The 20,693-nt window shown below is 45.9% G+C and overlaps 1 protein-coding gene across 2 annotated transcripts in view; it reads right to left on the bottom strand.

Moving 5' to 3' along the window:
• SCP2 (sterol carrier protein 2) overlaps positions 1 to 20,693 on the bottom strand; it is a 134,032-nt gene that overhangs the window by 2,340 nt on the left and 110,999 nt on the right. For both annotated transcript variants that reach the window (XM_030205581.1, XM_030205580.1), the window contains 3 exons: positions 14,668 to 14,767; positions 4,120 to 4,249; positions 948 to 1,027 (listed from right to left, as the gene is read on the bottom strand). In XM_030205581.1, coding sequence (XP_030061441.1) covers positions 948 to 1,027; positions 4,120 to 4,249; positions 14,668 to 14,767 — 310 coding nt within the window. The remainder of the gene's footprint in view (positions 1 to 947; positions 1,028 to 4,119; positions 4,250 to 14,667; positions 14,768 to 20,693) is intronic.

Raw genomic sequence — 20,693 nt, 5'->3', positions numbered from 1 at the left:
AATACAACCAGTCCACTCATGTTACAGCTCTCTTAGAGCTTCATTTGCCTTTCTTCAGTAAGGAGTCGTTCCATCCCTTTTATGATTATAGTGGCCTCGTCTTTTCTATTTTGCTATTTATTGCATTTTTACCCCACTTTTCCCACAGAATGCAGGCTCAAAGTGGCTTACAGTAGACTGGAAAGACTAGCGCCAATCCAGCGGTTTTACAAATACAATATTTAAATAGACAAATAGAGTAAAAGGAAAAAAAAATAGAAATAAGGGATCTAAAATGGTCAATTTAAAGCTGTTAAAGAACTTGGGAGTTCATGAGAGATCCTAGGTCGAACTCCAAAAGGATGAGAAGATTATCTGCATAAATACTCGAGATTGCACCATGGATATAGAGGCATGATGACATTATCAATTTTATACTCCATTCTTTTTCTAATTCCTTATAGTCTACTTGCTTTTTTTTTTTTTTTTTTTGACTACTGCCTAATGAGTTGAGGATTTCAACATGTCCACTGTAACTTCAAGATGCTTTTCTTAGTTGGTGACTCCTAATATGGACCCCAACAATGCAGACCATGTGCACCGCTCTGCACTTCACGTTAAATTTCGTCCAAGTTTCACAAAGCTGCCGATACAGCTGCTGGGAGAATACAGATGACACCCTGTGGTGGGCAACCATGGCCCGAGTGCCACAACCCAGTCAGGTTTTCAAGATTTCCACAATGAACATGCTTGAGAGTGATTTTTTTATTGTGGAAATCCTGAAAACTTGACTGGGTTGTGGCCCTCAGATGCCCACTCCCGGTTTAGCAGGTACTCAAAGAATGCTCTGGTGTAAGAGCAAACTCCTCTCTGGAAAATAAATCAGCAACAACTTGACAGAGCAAAGGAAGGAAGAAATAAAATACACCTGAAGTGCAACAGTGCAGTGACGCTAATTTCCTACGTACCGTCTGGGGGTTCATTTTGCCTGTCATTAGAGCCAGGAGGTCTGCATCCGCCATGGTGATTGTGCAATCTGCTTTCTTATCTGCGATAGAATAAAGGGAAAGACATTTGCTGTCAGATGGGAATGCTCCAGGGTGACGGCAGCGTGCAGCCTGGAACTCAGAGCAGGCTCAAGCTGAATCCAATCAAAGGCCAAGGGGCCCCCAGGAGTTTTACCCCTCCAACTGGCAAGTCCAGGGGGGAAAAAAGGCTCGAGAGAACACTGCCAATAAATATTCACAAGAAATTCATGATTCTCTCAACCAACATGTGCTCTATAGCAGAGACAAGTGATCACGCGGCAGGAAAATAGGAGCATTTATAAAAATGTGGCAGCTCCGGGGAAACCAAGATTGCTTTTGGTTGTAAGGTTTGGATTTCACTGTTCACTTTTCCAAACCTGAGCTGAAGGCGAGTCACAAGTGAGGGAGTGTGTTGCTGAGCTTAATACATGCCGTTACCAATCCAGCAGGGTTCAATGTCTTATGAGTGAGTAAAGGTTCTGCCCGATTCATTTATTTTCAGTAATATTAGCCAACCATGTAAATAGCACACACACCTTACAGCTAAACTCAGCATATTTTATAATCTTATCTGTTAGATAATCGTGGGCATGAGCCACGGCCAGGTCCCTTTCATGAGCTGGCAGGATCATACAGTTTATATTTTGGATCTGTCCCCTACTATTTAGATAACATGCAACGGAGAAAGGAAGGAAAAGAAAAACATTTGATGCATGCTAGTTCCATGATGAAGAGAAACAGAGGCCTTGGAGGAGATTGCAGCAGGAGACCTAGCAGTAGTATAACAGAAACCTGTGAATACTGTCTCTGTTTACCTGAGCATTTTAAAATCCTTTTTCCAATCTGCATTTATGTTTCATTATAGGGGGAGAGGAGGAAGATGACACACCACAATAATTTATTCCAATTTTGTAATTTAGATATTCATCCCCAACAAATGAATCTACAGCACATATAAATGCTCCTAATTTTCCTGTTTCATGTCTCTGCACTCTTCACATGAATTCCTGACTGTGACTTGCACACAAGACCTCTGGGTCTCTGACAGGACTGGCTGAATTCCAGATCTGTGGAAAGTCGGGTGGGGGGGGGGGGGGGGGGGGGAAGAAGAGAAAGACTTCTGTTGCACAGCTGAAATTTACTACATTAAAGTTAGGTAAAGTGCTGAGAATCTTCACCTCCTGTGTTATCTAACAGATACTAACCGGCAAGCCCAAGTCCAAGGTCATACAACTATAAACCGCTATATAACCTGCTCCCCCCCCCCCCCCCCCCACTCCCATGAGCACTCCCAGACTTTGATGCAAGAACTTCCATCACAGTTTCACCTTCAGACACAAGTTAACAGAATGCTAACTGAAAGCTCCCTAACCAAAAAATCCAGGCCATCCTAAAAGGATTCTTTTAGAAACTGAAAACATATTTCTCAAATCTTTATTCCACATCAGCCTCAAGTAGCTGGCAGAAACCAGCCAATCCAGGTCACAATCCAGTACTAATTTTTAAGTAGCTGTTCCAGAACAAATTTATATTTCAACGGTTTTTTTATTGATGATGTACCACGTCAAACAAAACCAATAAAGTCAAACATTTTGTAAACATTCAGTCATGTCATAATTTTACATATGCATCTAGTCTAACATCATCATTATTTTACATCCTTTTCTCCCCCTTCCCCCTCCACAACCTCCCCTTTATTTTACTCCTTTACCTTTATCTACTTATTTCATGGTAATTATACTAGCAATATCTATTACAGGTCTTAACCGGTCCAAAATCCGGAGCCAATATCTGCTGGATGTCTCACTATCTAGGACGTATCCAATTTGTTAAGCACTGCATTTCTAGCCTTGTGGGAGATATTTTGTAAATATTTAGACCATATATTAACAAAGATCTTTCTTTTCTTTGGGTTACCGTAAGCCTCCCTGAGCATTAGCTCATGGAACCTATTTCTCCGGTACCAAAAGGAGGGTGGCTCAGCCTGCAGCCAATGTCTGAGTATACATTTTTTCCCCACTGCATGGGCCTTACACAAGAATAACTCCTGATTTTTGTCTCAGATCCCATAAGCATTGCTTTTATTCAAAAGCACTCCCCTCCAGGAGGGAAGCAGTCTATGTCCCAATAGTTGTTCAAGATATTTCTGTAACATTTTCCAAAAGTGTTTTATTCGATCACATTGCCATAATGCATGCAAAAAAGTGTTATTATCTCTGACACTTAGGACATTGAGCATCAGATATCCATCCTGCCCTTACTGCTTGTGATCGTGATATGTACCCCCTGTGAATTACCCTGTATTGACTCTCATGCAGCTCCGCCCCTCCCCTCCCCACTTGTCTTGGTATATCTTTTTATCAATTTTGCAAAATTTATTCCTTTCAGCTCATAGCCCAAGTCTTTGCTCCATGTCTTTTCAAGTATCTCATAGGCACGGGGGGAGGGGGGGGGGGGTCCAGAACAAATTTAAACTTTTTCCAGGTTAGGGTGGTTCCATTTGACTGGAAGGAACCACTGCTAGTTTCAGGCGTCTCTAGGCTTTACCCTGGTCCCTCTTCCCCAGCACGTGACTCAGAAGACATTCACTATAAAGTCTCTGAAATGCCAATACCATTTCTGAAACAGAACCACCGATTGCACCCCTGAAACCAACATTGCTGGGCTCAGCAAGTGCAGGCCAAACCTGCAGATCCATGGCCTGACCCACAAACGTTCTGGGTCAAACCAGATCTAAACTCTTTAGCAGGAGATTTTCAAACTAGGGACAATGCAGGGCTTCATTTTTAGACAAAAAGCGGTGAACTGTGGAGCTAAGGGAAGGGGTAGAGGGCTAGGGGCAAGGGAAACAGAAGAAGAGCGGCTGGGTTAGGGAGAAGAGTCTCTGTTCCGGGTTCATCCTCCTCCCCTCCTCTTCCCAGGAGGCTGCCTAGAAGAAGGGGCTGGTGCAGGACACCTGGAATCTGAAAAGAACTGTATTCCACGCTGTTCCCCCAGAAATTAAAAATTAAACCCTGACACAGGCACACAACCACATCACTTTCAGAGGGTACAGCCCTCCCCAGTCTCACCCGAGACCAGATTTTGTGAATGAAGAAATTGGAGAACCAACCTGAATTCACGGCCACAGAGCCTTTGCCGTTCTTCACATCTACCACCCAGAGCGCCTCCTTCCCATCAGGGCCATCCTTCACCTTGAAGGCAAAAATACCACCAATCCTCTTGACAAAGTCTTCACCCTCCTAAAAAGGTATAAGCAGGATTAGACAGAGTAGCAGCTGTTCTCCTCTGCACTCTACGGTTGCTCTGATGGAGGTTCATAGCTTTATTCTCTCTGGCCTCCATGCAGTAAGCAGTGTGGTACAGCATTCTAACACGTGAAACATGCAAATAACCTTTTTGGAAATGGGATAATCTTAGAATAAAGAAGATTGAATTACTGAGCTCAGGAACCATCCCCTGACGTAGCATAACGAAACATGGGCCATTATGGGAGGCTGTCTGATATGAGCGGAGACCCATTTGCTTTCCCAGGCTCTTCTGGTTATCCAGCATGCCTTAACCCACTGCCCCTCATCTCCTTCCACACCTCTCTTCCCCCCCCCCCCTCCAATTCTCTGTTGCCCTCTTTCCACACTAGTCTCTCCTTTGATTGATGGCGTTCTATTTCTTGCTTTCATTCAATATTGTACACCGCTTTGATTTACTGTGAAAGGCAGTATATAAAATGCAATTTATAAAAAACATTCTTTAAAAAAAAAATATTTATAAAAAGAGAATAGTACAAATAAAATTCATCAGAAAAAGTACTGAATGAAATTTTTGATGACAGTTTGATAAGATAAAACTTCCCTATCTATGAGGAAGCACGGTGATGGCTATCAGTTAAGTGCACATTCGATCTATCAATCATTTTGGAGATAGATGCAAAATACTCAGCATTTAAAAACAAAATTGCGCTCCATTAGCCCACTGTAGCTGCTAAGAACAAAATAGCCATACTGGGTCAGGCCAATGGTCCTTGTAGTCCAATATCCTGCTTCCAGCCACAAGTAGCTGGCAGAAATCCAAATAGCAAGCAGTCATTTGCTGTATTAAAAACAAAATGTCTCCCTTCCTGTCAGTGTGTGAGTGGGGGACTGGCTTGTGAACAGACAGGGCAACATTAAAAAGAGAACAAAAACAAAACAACCCCCCCCCCACACACACAAAAACAAAACCAAACCCCCAACAACCAACCGTGCTGCATGCTAAGCGCCCAACCTACCATCCTCTACTCCACAAAAAAATTTCCCAATAGCCCAGTGGATTCCTTGGACCCAACCCTCCCCAAAAATGTTACTCTGTGACCAAGGGGACACCCTTAGTCCTTTCATCCACCTATAAAAAAAACACTGATCAGCGGAGAGATGCCAGTTATATTGCTCAATATAACCAGCTATCTGCCAATTTTCAGCATGACAAAGCCAGCTAAGTTTGGTAGCCATATTTGGCCATGAAAATAGGTGGAAAATCTTTGGCTGGCTCCAGTTTAACCAGCTAGTACTGAATATTGGCTTGGTTGACTTAAGTTGAAACCATCCAAAATTAAACTGGATAATCAATGGTGGTCACCGGAAACAGCCCAGCATTGAATATCGAAGCTCAAGAGCTGAACGCAGGAGGCAACCCAAGCTACCTCCTGCAGTCTGAATATCAGCTCCAAATGTTTCTAGGGCTGACCCCATCCCAACACTTGCACAAACATACTGCTGCAGAGAAAAAAACCCTCACAACAGCCGACACCAAGGGACCCCTGCATTCTGGAGGAGTGGCCTAGTGGTTAGGGTGGTGGACTTTGGTCCTGGGGAACTGAGTTCGATTCCCGGCACAGGCAGCTCCTTGTGACTCTGGGCAAGTCACTTAACCCTCCATTGCCCCATGTAAGCCGCATTGAACCTGCCATGAGTGGGAAAGCGCAGGGTACAAATGTAACAATAAAATAGATACTATTGGAGAGTCTACATGGAATGTTGCTACTATTGGAGATTCTACATGGAATGTTGCTATTCCACTAGCAACATTCCATGTAGAAGGCTGCGCAGGCTTCTGTTTCTGTGAGTCTGACGTCCTGCACATATGTGCAGGACGTCAGACTCACAGAACGGCCACATTGGTGATCTGCAAGGGCCAACTTCTACATGGAATGTTGCTAGTGGAATAGCAACATTCCATGTAGCATCTCAAATAGTAGCAACATTCCATGTAGAATCTCAAATAGTAGCAACAGTGGAGGAGTGGCCTAGTGGTTAGGGTGGTGGACTTTGGTCCTGGGGAACTGAGGAACTGAGTTCGATTCCCACTTCAGGCACAGGCAGCTCCTTGTGACTCTGGGCAAGTCACTTAACCCTCCATTGCCCCATGTAAGATGCATTGAGCCTTCCATGAGTGGGAAAGCGCAGGGTACAAATGTAACAAAAATAAAATAGATACTATTGGAGATTCTACATGGAATGTTGCTATTCCACTACCAACATTCCATGTAGAAGCCTGTGCGGCCACACTGGTGATCTGCAAGGGCCGACTTCTACATGGAATGTTGCTAGTGGAATAGCAACATTCCATGTAGAATCTCGGATAGTAGCAACAGTGGAGGAGTGGCCTAGTGGTTAGGGTGGTGGACTTTGGTCCTGGGGAACTGAGGAACTGAGTTTGATTCCCACTTCAGGCACAGGCAGCTCCTTGTGACTCTGGGCAAGTCACTTAACCCTCCATTGCCCCATGTAAGCCGCATTGAGCCTGCCATGAGTGGGAAAGCGCGGGGTATAAATGTAACAAAAATAAAAATTCTGAAAAATACTCCCATCTCCGTCTAATTAAATGATTCTTCATTCTGTGATTCTAAAACAGAGATTTTTCACATACACATTGGACACCCCTCATTCGAGCAGCAGAGCCTCTCAAAATGTTTCTTGTCTTTTTATCACATTGTGCTCCAGCTGTATCTCACTCAAACCTTCAGTTGTTGCTTCACCTGCTTATTTCTATAGCACTACTAGTACAGAACACACTGTTAACTGTCTTTTGTCGCACCCATAGGTTTGAACACATTATTTCTGCCCCCCCCCTTTACTGCAGATGTATTGGCTTTTGGTTGAACAACATGTTACTTTCAAGCTCCTCACTTGACCTTCAAGGCTTAAGATGGGTGCCCCTCCTTACTTATCAAATCTCAATTCCCCAGCTCGTTTGCTCCGCTCTCAATGATTTCCGGCTCGTTCTCCCCAGTCCTAGAAATGCACAACTTGAAATCAGCCAAGCACCGTGCTTTCTATTTTGTCTCCCCTTCGTTGTGGAATTCCCTTACTCTCTCTATTCGATCTAAGCAATCTTTTAAAATGTTTAAAACTTTTATTGAAGACTTGGCTTTTAAAAAAAGACTTTTCTTTAAATTATGTTGGAGTGGCTATTCCCTGTTGCCCTTATGATTTTGTTCCTTTTTCCTTTCCTTACCCTGGCTTGCCCTTCCCTCATGTTTACTTACTCTTAGGTATTTACAAGTATGATATGACTATTCTTTCCTGTCACGATTTGTAGTTCCTTTCTCATTATCTTTTTGTTTTTAATTTTGTAAACTGCTGTTATCTACCAGTTAGGTATGGCGGTATATCAAGCGCAAATAAACCATAAATGACAGAGTCCCTGCTGTGGGCTGCTTAGTCTAGTCAAGATACAAAGAATTTCACTAGGAAAACGAGTTTGCAAGTATAGTATCAAAATTGCTTCTGCTCCCTGAACTCGTGATTAGCTTCACCATGAGGCACAGAAATGTGAACATTAGAAAAGTGCTTTAAAGAGCCCTGAATGTGGAGATCACGTGATGCAGTGAGAGGAGACAGACGTGCTTTGCCTCCTGCTCGAGGGTCCTAATCCTCATCCTTTGACATCGCAATTGAAAACCCCCACCTAACCTGCAATTTGGCTCGGTAGAGCAGTGGTGGGTCTTATGGACAAATACCTTACCTCATATAACAGGATGGCCGCAAAATCAGCAAAAAAAAGGGTCAGAACGCTCCAGGACTGCCGAAGATAAAATGGCGGAACAAGGGCAGGCCCCGCAGCTCACTTGCACGGAGGCTGCGATCACGGAACTTACCAAAGCGGTAGTGCTTGCCTTGGAACCGCGACTGCAACAGTTATCGGAGCAGTTGGCGGGGATCTCGCAAATAACGGCTGAATTAACCCGGAGAACCGGCGAATTGGAGTGCCGCGTGTCCGATTTGGAGGATGGCGCCCAGGGGAATGGTGTGGAGCTGACGCGCTTGCGGGAGCTGGTGGCGGAACAACAAACTAAGTTAGAGGATCTTGAAAACAGGTCCCGCCGGGATAATCTTCGAATACTGGGTATTCCTGAAGCAGTGCCCGAAAGATCTCTGCGTCGGGTCTTGGAACGCTGGATGAGCCCGATGGTTGCGCGAGACGAGGAGCTAGACCCGGTGAAACTTGAGCGTGCACATCGCTTGGGAGCTGCTCGAACCGGTGAAGGACGCCCTAGAGTAGTGATTGTCAAGTTCCTCAACTCAGCCCAGAAAGATGCATTCCTCCAATATTACCGGCAACACAAGGAAGAGGTTACCTATGAGGGAGTACAAGTGCGGGCATACCAAGATTATTCTGCAGCGCTGGCGGCAAAGCGCCGCCAGTACTCTGAAGTCTGTTCTCGCTTGATCGAGAGGAAATATAAATTTCAAGTCCGCTATCCCGCAGTGTTGAAAGTGTGGCATAATGGTCAGTGGCGCACCCATGATACACCAGGGAGTGCAATGGCCTGGCTAAATGGAGTCCCTGTGCAGCACGCGGCAGATGATCAAGCTGGGTGAGGCCGAGACAGTGGCGGGAGATCGCGGAGGAACAAGTTAACCCTGAAGAGTTGGTGGTAAAGGGGTTGGATGTTTGGCTAGATAAGACTGAAACCATGCCTGTTCAGGTGTTCCTGTTCATTGGCTACACCATGGTTCCTAAGACTGGATTGTTTGGGGTGTGGGAGCGGGCGGGGACATGGGGTAACGGAAAGTAAGCAAGGGCAAGAGTCAGCTTAAGCCCTTTGGGTCTTTGCCCTCTCACCCTCGCCCTTCCTCAGTTGATTTTAAACTTCTGGGGTAGAACAGCAGGCTTTCTCCCTTTGTTGTTTAAGGTTTTTGGAAAATGTTTAAATAAAAGGAATCTGGGAATAAAAGCATGTAACCGCTAATGTTTGGTTGTGCAACACGGTTCTGGAATTGTGGTGGGTGGTTTATGGAGGGGCGTTAATCAGTGGGGATGAAGAGCTTTAGTATGGAAGATGGAAGGGTGAGTGGTGGGATAGTGTCTAGGACTTGTTAAGGTGTGAGTAGGTAATAGGAGGGGGGAGTGTTAGGTGAGGAATGTGTGTGGGGTAGAATTATAAGAGAGGATGGGACTTCTCTAGGTGTCATTACGTGATCACAGACAGGCTTCTCTATGGGGACATGGAGAAGAATGGAACTGGGAGTTGGTGGGGAAGGGGAGGGAGGGTGGGGGGTTGTGAGGGGGGGGGAGGGAGGTTAGGTATAGGGAGTTCCATGGTGGCCAATGGGGAATGGTATGCTGATGAGTGTGTTGCTGGGGTGGGAGCGGTCTCCTGGGAGTGTCCTGGGGTTGCGGACTTCTGGGCGAAGGCTGGGCGTCTGGGAGTTTCTAACTCTATAAGGTAATGGACCTTGCTTAAAGCAATGAGTAGGGATCCTGGATAAGTTACCGGTGCCACGATTAATTTCTTGGAATGTGTGTGGTATCACCTCCCCAATTAAACGTACAAAAATACTAACTACTCTCCAGCGTCACAATGTCTCCCTGGCTTGTTTACAAGAGACCAAACTCTCTGATGTAGAGCATTTAAAGTTAAAACAGCGTTGGGTGGGGGACTGCTTCTTTGCATCAGCTAAGGGTAAAAAGGGGGGGGTGGCTGTGTTGATACATAAGAGCTTGCAATGCCACGCTCAAGTGGTGGAAAGTGATAGGAATGGGCGTTACATTTTGTTGCGAATGAACGTTATGGGGCAAGATTTTTATCATTCGTTCTTCCAACACCTAGTGCGCCTAGGAATACAGCATGCGGAGGTGCCTTGGGTGGTAGTGGGAGACTTCAATCAGGTGCTGGATGTGCAACAGGATCGTTCAGGCCCAAATGTGGGGACGGTAATGGGAGTAGGGAAGGGTTTGCCTTATTTATGTCAAGCCTTAAACTTGGTGGACCCGTGGCGGTTGTGCAATCCCAACGCGCGCGATTACACGCATTTGTCACGGGCGCACGGCACGTGGTCCAGACTGGATTATATCTTGGTGTCTGCCCCTCTTTTCTCGCAGGTAGTACAGTCGGAGATTGGCCCGATGGCGATTTCGGACCACACACTTATTTGGGTAGACATGGATCTTGGAGAGGCTCGGTTGCGACGACGGTTGTGGCGATTCCCCTCCTATTTGGTGGAGGATGAGAACTTTAAGGATTATCTCCAGAAAAAATGGTCATTGTTTGCGGATGCGAATGCCTGCCATACTTCTGATGCGAGATTATACTGGGAAACGGCTAAGGCTGTTACGCGGGGACATTATAGCATACATGTGCGCGCGATCCAGGCGTCTCTCTCAGGGACTGGTCCGGTTGGAGAGGGTATATCAGGAGGCCAAACGGGTTTATATGGCAACTCCTTCGGCGCAGACTCGAGAGCAGATGCTATCGGCCTTGGTGGCTTTAAATGCCCTAATCCATGAACGTACTAAAAAACATCTGTTTTACCGTTCTTTTAGATTCCATCGGTTTGGGAATAAATCGGGTAGACTGTTAGCGCGGCTTGTCAAAACCTGGGGGGGGTAATCGTTTTGTGTCATCTCTAATGGGCCCTAATGGACGGAGGGAAACTCAGACCTCAAAGATAGCGCAGTTGTTCTATGACTATTACGCGGCTTTGTATGCGTCGCCGGACCCCCAGGAGGGGCCTTCCATGAGTGATTATCTTGAGAATTCGGGAATTCCCTGTCTTTCGGCTTCGGTTGTTGCCCAATTGAATGCGCCTTTAAGGGGAAATGAGATTCAGCGAGTGGTTAAGACGCTAAGGAGAGGCATGGCGCCGGGGCCAGACGGATACTCGGCTGAGTTTTTTCAGTGTATGTTTCCGCAAGTTGCTGTCCCGCTACTCGATTTTTTTGAAGCTTCGCTGCAACAGGGTTCATTCCCCGGGTTTTCAAACGACGCTCTGATCTCTCTGATTCCTAAGCCAGGCAAACCGGCGGACTTACCTGGCTCTTACAGGCCGATCTCCCTGATAAACGTTGATCTGAAGATCCTGGCCAGAGTCTTAGCAGATAGGTTAGCATTACATATGCCTTCGCTGATTGGGGAAGGGCAGGTGGGGTTTGTCAGGGGACGTCATTCTTCAGTGAATGTGAGGAAGGTGTGTCTGGCTATTGCGCGGAGCCATGTTGTTAACGAGCCTTTGCTTTTGGTCAGTCTAGATGCCGAAAAGGCATTTGACAAAGTGCGTTGGAATTATATGTTTGCGGTGCTTGACCATATTGGGATTACTGGATGGTTCCGGAAGGCAGTGGAGGTGCTTTATGAAAAACCAAGAGGGTCTTTGGTGGTAAATGGAACATGTACAGCCCCTTTTGAAGTGTCCTGTGGTACTAGGCAGGGATGCCCCCTATCCCCTTTATTGTTTCTTTTATACCTGGAGCCTTTATTGCGATATATCCAGAGCAACGTGGACGTTGCAGGGGTGAATTTCTCAACATTCCCACTGAAAACACTAGCGTTTGCAGATGATATTTTGGTGACCTTGACACAGCCCAGGCAGTCGATCTCGGCCCTTCTCAGTGAAATTGAAGAGTTTAGTTATTCCTCTGGCTTTACTCTTAACCTACAAAAATCAGCAGCATTCCCGGTACAGGACCATATACGGACCGGGTGGGAGGGAGAGTTTCCATTGTCTTGGACGTCGGGCCCATTAAAATACTTGGGGGTGTGGATACCAAGAGATTTGACTAAGCTCTATGAGCTGAATGTCGAGCCTCTGCGTGTCACTACGAGGGCCTCTCTTGGGGTGTGGCAATCGCTGCCGTTGTCGAGCCTGGGTAGAGTGGCACTGTATAATATGGTGTTGGTGCCCAAGTGGACTTATATCTTGCAAACGGTGCCTATATTGCTCAGTAGGAAGGATGAAAGACTAGTGACTCAATTGGTGGCGCGTTGTATCTGGCAGGGGAAGCGGTCACGGATGGCGGCAGCGCAGCTTTATCGACCTAGGGGCCAGGGGGGCTGGGGCTTATTAAATGTTAAGTTGTTGTCTGTTGCCGGGAACATGAGGCACATATCTGACTGGCTCAGAGGTACGAATCACTTTACCCTTTCGGGGGAAGAACAGCGACTATTGCAACCGATACATTTTAGTGCGTGGCTACATGCCCGGCCGTGTGAATATAAGATACCTGAGCCTTATGCAGTTTTGTTATTACCATTGCGACGGGCCTGGAGGTGGGTGAGTCGCCTTTTTGGGCTCTCGTCGAGGTTCTCACCCTTGTTACCGTTACAGGGTAATCCTGATTTCCCACCGGGCTCGAGTTCAGCTCAATTTGTGGCTTGGAGAGCCAGAGGGGCACATTATTTGCATCAGTTGTATTCAGAAGATGGCAAAAAGAAGACGTTGGGAGCCTGGCGGTTGGAATTTGGAAGGGGGGTGGGAGATTTCTTCGCTTGGCATCAGCTCTGCCATTATGTCCGGTCAATCCCCCCCGACTCCTTGAAATTAGCGGTGTGGGAAAGGTTCTTGGAGGTGTTTGCCCTAGATGCACAATTGGCAGTCCCCCTAAAGTATTATCATGCGCGCTTGAGAGAGCAGCTGGGTGAGGTAGATTATGAAAAATTAGCAACCCATTGGAATAATGAGTTAACCCTGAAACTTCGGGGGGAACAACTAAAGACTTATGTGTTGAATATTCCCAGGGTGACAGAGAATGTGACGCTGAGAGAAACTCTCTACAAATTTGTAATGCGCATGTATTTTTCCCCGCATAGGGCGATGAGGGCGGCAATGCGGATAGATGACACTTGTGCGAAGTGTGCCCACTCCCCGGCGGGCCTTGGGCACATGTTTTGGCAGTGCCCGTGTGTCCTGGATTTTGGAGGCGGGTGGCTAGGCATGTGTCGGTTATTTGGGGAGTGAACTGGAAGCCCCATGCCTCTCAGTTATTTGATCTCTTCAAGCTGCTGACGCCTGGAGCAGTGGGGCTTAAACCCTTCTTGAAGAGAGCGACCCTTATGGGCAAGAAAGTTATACTTCATCAATGGATAGTAGCAGAGCCCCCAACTCTCCAGCAGTGGAGGTCTAGGATGATTTCTTTGTGTGCACTAGAGCGTAGGGGGGTGGGGGACCTAGCCTCACCTAGAGGTGATGCCTTCTGTAGACGGTGGGCACCCTTCTGGGATTCTTTGACCCCAGTGGCACGCAGCAGGATTTTGAATTGCTGATTGGTACATCATGGTGACTCCCTGGGGGGGGGGGGGGGGGGGGGGAGATAGAGGGGTTGGGGGGAGTGTATTGGGAGGGATTAGAGGGGAGAGGGTTAGGCTTGTGCTTTAGAATCGGAGGGGTTAGGGGGTTAGGGTGCACGACCCTCCGATTTGAGTGTGGGGGAGTGTTGGATGCGGGAAGGGAGGGGGTGGGAGGTGGAGGGGATAAAATGAAAACTGTTAGATGATATTGTTAGTACTGTTGAAATGTTGTGTGTTCTGTTTGCTTTTATTTGAACAGCTGTACAAGTGATGTTACCACCAATAAAAATGATTTAACATAAAAAAAAAAGAGCCCTGAATGTACAGGCACAGCCACCAATTAGAGAATGGGGCTTGTGCTACACTATCTGCACATGGTGCCCTCCCCAAGTGAGGAGGCACTTTGGAATCTATCACCTCTGATCAGCTGTAAGTGATCTAACATTAGCGTGCCCATGGGTACGTTGACAATTATCTGCTTCTTCTGCTGGAGAATCTGAAGTGGGTCCCACTCTGCACTGCTGGTCCGGAGCACGGATTTAGGGATCTGGCCTGCTCTACTATAAGTGCTCTACGAAGAACAGTCTGGAAATATATTTTGTCCTATTCAACTATCATATATAATAAAGCTCACCTCCAACGTTCTGAGGCTGCCTGGTGGCTTCTGGTGGTGGTGTCCTTCATGGAGTAGAACGTGACGTCAGGGAGAGGGGAGGAGCCACGAGTGTCCAATGTGGAGGTGGAAGAGTAAGGAAACATCAGGGACAGGGGAGGAGCCGCGAGTGTCCAATGTGGAGGGGGAGGAGTAGGGAAACACGTGGAGCATGTTTCCCTACTCCTCCCCCTGCCCAGGAATCTGAACGGAGCGGGTCTGCGTCCTCCTCTCCTGCAGCCGATACCATAGGACATTGTCAGGTAGGTGATAAGCTCGCGCGCACGCTGCAGCACGTGGGAGCGGGGAGCAGGACTCGGATACCGGCGATCGCGCTGATCGTGGAAAACCTTGCTAGCGCCCATTTCATTGCTTTCTGAAACGGGCCTTTTTTACTAGTATATATATAATATATATACACACACACACATAATTTAGATTAGAGTGACTATATGCCTTCTTACCTCTTCCAGTTTCTTCTCAATCTCTTTGAAAACAAGGTGAGCCTTAAAGTTCTTTACATCCACCGCTGCGTGGGTGGGAACTGCATGAATCCGTGGTGTCCTACAGCAAGACAGGAAAAAAAATAAATGTGATTATAGACAAGATCTGTCCCCTCTGCACACAACACTCAGTCAACACAGAAGTGCAAACAAGATAAGCTAAGATTGTGGATAAAGCTTGCAAGCTGTATTAGGTAGAAATAAACCTTCCTAGCTTTAAACCTCACTCTTTTCTACTGCCATTTCTCCACGAGTCTCAGTCTTTCACAGTTGAAGCTCCTTATCTTTTCTGTAACATTACCTAGGGTCCTGTTTACTAAGGCACGTTAGTGTTTTTAACGCGCCTACAATTAGCGCATGCCTATAGGGATATTGTAGGCGCGTACATTAACGCATGTTAAAAACACTAACTTGCCTATAATGCTGCTTAGTAAACAGGGCCCCTAATGTTTGGTAACTGCAAACGTAAAGGAATGTTAGAAACAACATCTCTGTAGTAACTCTTGAGGCATTTCCAGCATTGGGGCTCCGTTGGATGACATCACCCACATGTGGGAATAACGGCTTGCTTGTCCTCAGAGAATAAAAGATACTGGCACCCTGTGTCCACTGCTGGTACTGCAATGACTTGCATTTGCAGGCAAGCAGGCAAAAAACGAATGTTTCATAGGCAACACTGAAAAAATTTAAGCAAAATGCAATAAAAAGTTGTATACAACTTCATGAACATTTTGGTATTCATGTAAACATTTTGGCATTTAGAGGAGATAAAGTGGATAAAAAGGAATAGAGACAAACTGGGATCTTGTCAGGTATTTGTGACCTGGATTGGCCACGGTTGGAAACAGGATGCTGGGCTTGATGGGCCTTCGGTCTGTCCCAGTATGGCAAAACTTATGTACTTGGGATTCTGAATAGAATCTTGCTACTCTTTGGGGTTCTACATATAATGTTGCTACACTTTGAAATTCTGCTTGGAATCTTGTTATTCTTTAGAATTCTAGAATCTTGCTACTCTTTGAGGTTTATTTTATATCCCACAATATTCCCGCTACTATTTAGGTTTCTGCCAGGTACTTGTGACCTGGATTGGCCACTGTTGGAAACAGGATGCTGGGCTTGATGGACCTTTGGTCTGTCCCAGTATGGAAATACTTATGTACTTATGGAAGATAAACTGACAGGAACAAGATAAGAAAAACCAACCTAACAAAAACAAATGTGTCAACATTTCACAGAACTTTTTTCTTTGAGAGTAGTACGGTCACTGGTATTCATGTAAACATTTTGATATTTAGAGGATATAAGGTGGATAAAAAAGAATAGAGACAAACTGGAAGATAAACTGACAGGAACAAGATAAGAAAAAACAACCTAAAAAAAAAAAAAACAATATTCCAACATTTTACAGAGCTTCTTTTCCTTTGAGAGTAGTATGGTCACTGATGCAGTTTGCTTCAACACATGGAAATTATATATAAGAATTATAGAAATCAATGTTTGATGTGAGTTTCCTCAGAATAAGTAGAGAGAGTAAGGCCAGTGATCAGAGGCATTAACAAGTGGCAGGGCATCTTTACAAATGCTCAAGGACACCAGAATTTACTCTTGACTTTACTGAAATTTCAACTGAGCTGAATTGGCCAAAGAACAAGTGGGGAAAGCACGTTGAGCATAACACATTAAATTCTTTCCAACAACTCAGCATGTGTGTATGTGCAGTTGTGTTGCCTGTGTCTGAATTAGAGAGGAGGGATGACTGTTCACGGAGATTAAAGGGTTTTATAGGGTTACGTTTTGGAGAGAGGAGGTAGCTAGGGGGGGGGGGTACTGAGATGGTAAAATGGTGACGCACAGATAGCTGTGGATGAGTCATTTTGGTGGGGGGGGGGGCAGAGTTGTGGAGGCAGGCATAGTTTGGGGATAGGGGATTAGTTTTGGAGTAGGACAGTTTGTAGGTGGTAGCTCTGGAGTTTGGGGCAATGGAAGAGGGGGGATAGCTCTGGAGATATATCAGGGACTTATTCCTTTCAAACTACCTCTCCCAATTCTCTAATATTTCATTGTATTAAGGGGGAAGTTAACGTGATTTACTGTTAAGATGCATTTTACTGTTCACCTAGGTTATTACTAATGTAACCTGCGCTAAAATAGTATGAGGCATATTTTTAAAGCACTTTGGGAGGCTAAGTTACATAGGTTTCTATGGAACTTTGGGAGGCTAAGTGCTTTGAAAATGAGCCTCTGAGTATTAGAGGGAAAACAACCATCTTTACAGGGGCTGACAGAGCGGTCTGGGTCCCCCTACCGCTGCCCCCACTAACCCGGTTCTTTCCTGCCCACTGCGCTGCTGCTATTCCCCCGCCCGCAGATGCAAATTTCCAAAACTGACATATTTCAATCACTATACTATAGGTTAAATACAAATAAAACAAAAAATGGAAAATATGATATTTTATTGGACTACATACATTTTTCAATTAGCTTTCAGAGGCCAAAACCTCTTTCCTCAGGTCAGGACAGTATACTGCTGTTACGGTATTCTGTTCTGACATGGGAAAGGAGGGTTTGGTCTCCAAACATTAGTCAAAAATTTATTAAAATTAGTCCAGTAAAGATATTACCTTATTTCCATTTTTTGTATTTATTAACACAGCTACCACACTACTTTATACTAAACTAAAAATAAAATTCATTTTTCCTACCTTTGTCCTTGCCGTTTACTTTTTTCTAATTGTGTTGGTCCCAGTTTCTTTTCCTCGATCTCTTAACTCTCCCCCCCTTTCCATCCAGCATCTGCTCCCTCTCTTTCCATCCAGTGTCTGTCCCCTCTTTCTCCCCTTCCCGTCCAGCGTCTGCCCCCTCCTCTCCCTCTTTTCATCCAGCTCCTGCCCCCTCTCTCCCTCCTTTCCATCCAGCATCTGACCTTTCTCTCTCTTCAATTCCATCCAGAGTCTCTGTTTCTCCCTCCTCCATCTGGACCCTCTCTCTCACTTCCATCCACTCAGGCCCCTCTCTCCCCTCAGTTCCATCCAACATCTGATGCGCTTTCCCCCTTCCATCCAGCTTCTACCCCCTTTCTTCCCTTCATCCAGTGTCTGTCCCTCCTCTCTCTCTTTCCATCTGTCCCATTTCTTCTCCTTTCCATCCGGCATCTGTTACCCCTCCCCACTCCAGCCAGCGTTTCAGTCTTTTTTTCAGCCCCCCCCCCCCCAACCGGACACCCCCACTACCACTGGCGCATCAGGCTCTCCCCACTCCCACCCAATACCTCCCCTACCACGGCCACCATTGCTGCTGTTTCTGAACTGCTGGCAAAAATAGAAAAAATTTATAATAAATAAAAAAATTAAAAGATAGCGGGGCACACTGTTCACACTCGCGGCTGACCGGCTCTGCTCCGGAACAGGAAGTTGTCAGAGGAATGCGGGACCGGCAGCAGCGAGCAGGAACAGTGCGGCTCCGCAATCTTTTTTTTCTGTTTTTGTGCAGCAGCGGTGGTTGCGGCATGAGTGTATTTGTGTGGGAGTGGGGAGCACGGCGGGCATCCAGGCAGAGCCTCTGGGCCCTCAGGCACTGCCCGGTTGCTCGAGTGGTCAGTCCGTCCCTGCATCTTTAACAGTAGTCCACACAGATAACTATGTCCCTAAGTCTCTATGCTGTAGAAGCTGAATCTGCTTCTCCCACAGACTTATTTTTTCGGGGGGGGGGGGGGGGGGGGGGGGCTTATTTTTCTGCAAATTGACTAGACTGGGCCAAAGTACCAAACTATGCTCCTGAGTCTCTGTGCTGTAGAAGCTGGAACTATTTCTCCCACAGAAAACCAGAGACTTTTTTTGGGGGGGGGGGGGGGGGGCTTATTTTTCTGCAAAATCGACTAGACTGGGCCAAAGTGCCAAACTGTTCGCAGTTGCCCCCCCTTCACCCCATGCCATGCTGTTAAATGTTTGGAAAGCTATTTAGCCTCCACAGGCAGATGGTCATTCTCAACTCCTTTTGTATAATGGCGAAAAAGTCATTGGTTTGATATACCGCCTTTCTGTGGTACAAATTCTTTCTAGCTTCTCTTGGGATTGGAAAGAATAGAAAGGGATTCTAAAGGCTGAGGATTTCAAGGGCACATGCAAAGTATACATCAAGGGTCACTGGACACTGTCTGTGGAAGAAGTTTGACAAATCCATGACTCCCCTTTAAAAATTACTAGGGGAACCAAAAGACAGTGATCTTATAGGGCCAGTTTCCAGAATGAACTAGACTAAAAAAAGTTGAAAAACTATTTCATTTTTGAAGCCTTCTATCAAGTAACGTGAACTGCCATAGCATTTACCAAGCCTTATACTGTGTGGCACATACAATGGACCTCACATTAACACCGAGGGTCTCGCTGCTTACTCAGACTTTTCAAACTAGAGTTCTTTAAACTCATCTTGGTCAGATTACAGCAGCTTCAGTGACAGGGCTGAATTCTAATGCAGTTATAAGAGGAACAGCACATGACAGGTTAATCTGGTCTGGACTACCCTTTAGTTCCCAGGATTAAGCAATCCAATACTAAGCTAGAAAACTCCCCAGCTGCCAAAATTTCAGCACTTGGTGTAGTACTGGGAACAGCAGGATCCTGGCAGAGACAAAAGTGGACATTACCAGTTAGCCATGCCATAGCTCAGGTCTGTTGATGACATAGGAGGGAGGCTGCAGGGAGTAGAAGGAAAATGGGGGAAAATGGGAGTGGAGGAGTGGCCTAGTGGTTAGGGTGGTGGACTCTGGTCCTGGGGAACTGAGAAACTGAGTTCGATTCCCACTTCAGGCACAGGCAGCTCCTGGGCAAGTCACTTAACCCTCCATTGTCCTACGTAAGCCGCATTGAGCCTGCCATGAGTGGGAAAGCGCGGGGTACAAATGTAACAAAAAAGAAAAAAGTCTGAAAAAAATGTAAAAGACAAAGGAAAACGACACAAAAGTGTAGAATGTGTATCCTTGCCACTCTGATGCCGTTTGTAAGTTAAATTATTACAAATGTGCACAGAAGCCTGTTTGTGTGCATTATTGCAACTGAACGGCAACTCCCCCCTCCCCCTCCAAAAAAGGAACCAACGGTTTGTGAACGTTTTTAATCCTCATACTGGAGGATAAAGTCTCCAGTGTAACCTTTGATATCAGCTCATTCTGTTTGGGGGTTTGTCTGCTGAACATAGGTGAGAAAAACCTCTGTACAATGCTCTTGCTTTACTTTGTAAAAGAAAAAAAAAAATAGTTGCCTTGCTCCTACTAACCTTTGGTTAATCTTCTGAACTGAATTTGTATCCTCTCCTCACAACAGTTAAACAGTAACAGAGCTTGTGTTGCACAAGCAGAGTGAAAGAGGGGAAATGTCATGATACGAAGTTTATTAAAAGCTCTCCAGGACAAGAGTCCACTTCATCGGAAGGTTCCCAAAGCCTTAATAAGCTCCAATTCTTGCAGCTATATGGGCAACAATTCTTATATGCATAATCATGCAGAATTTGAGGGGGGGGGGGGGGGAGGGAGAATGGAGGTAGGGAAGAGGATAAAGTGGAGCCCAATTGCCAGGCTACCAACCACATTAAGATCTTGCCATATGACCCGAGTCCTATGACTAGGTTCAAGTTACTATCATCTGAATCCTCTGGATAGGCTCAAGCTACTAATCATCTGAATAAGATATAATCCACAAATTGTTTCTTTCCTGTACTAGGACAGAGAGAGTTTCAGGTGAGCACATCACATGTGCTGGAATAATGAAACAGATATCCAATGAGCATGCAAAGCGCACAGGATACAGGATAAAACCATAAACAAACATAAATAAGGGTGCTTGCAGGTGCATGGGAGTGGAGAAGTAGCAGAGCACTGGGCTGACAACCACAGAAGCCCAGTTCAAGTCCACTGCAGCTCCTTGTAGAGGCCAACCAAAACTGGGATTCTCTGTTTCAACAAACACCAAACCCGAAAACTGCACCTCCCC

The sequence above is a fragment of the Microcaecilia unicolor genome, chromosome 6 (genome assembly GCF_901765095.1).
Source record: "Microcaecilia unicolor chromosome 6, aMicUni1.1, whole genome shotgun sequence".
NCBI lineage: Eukaryota > Metazoa > Chordata > Amphibia > Gymnophiona > Siphonopidae > Microcaecilia > Microcaecilia unicolor.
This window is presented reverse-complemented; position numbering and strand designations above follow the sequence as displayed.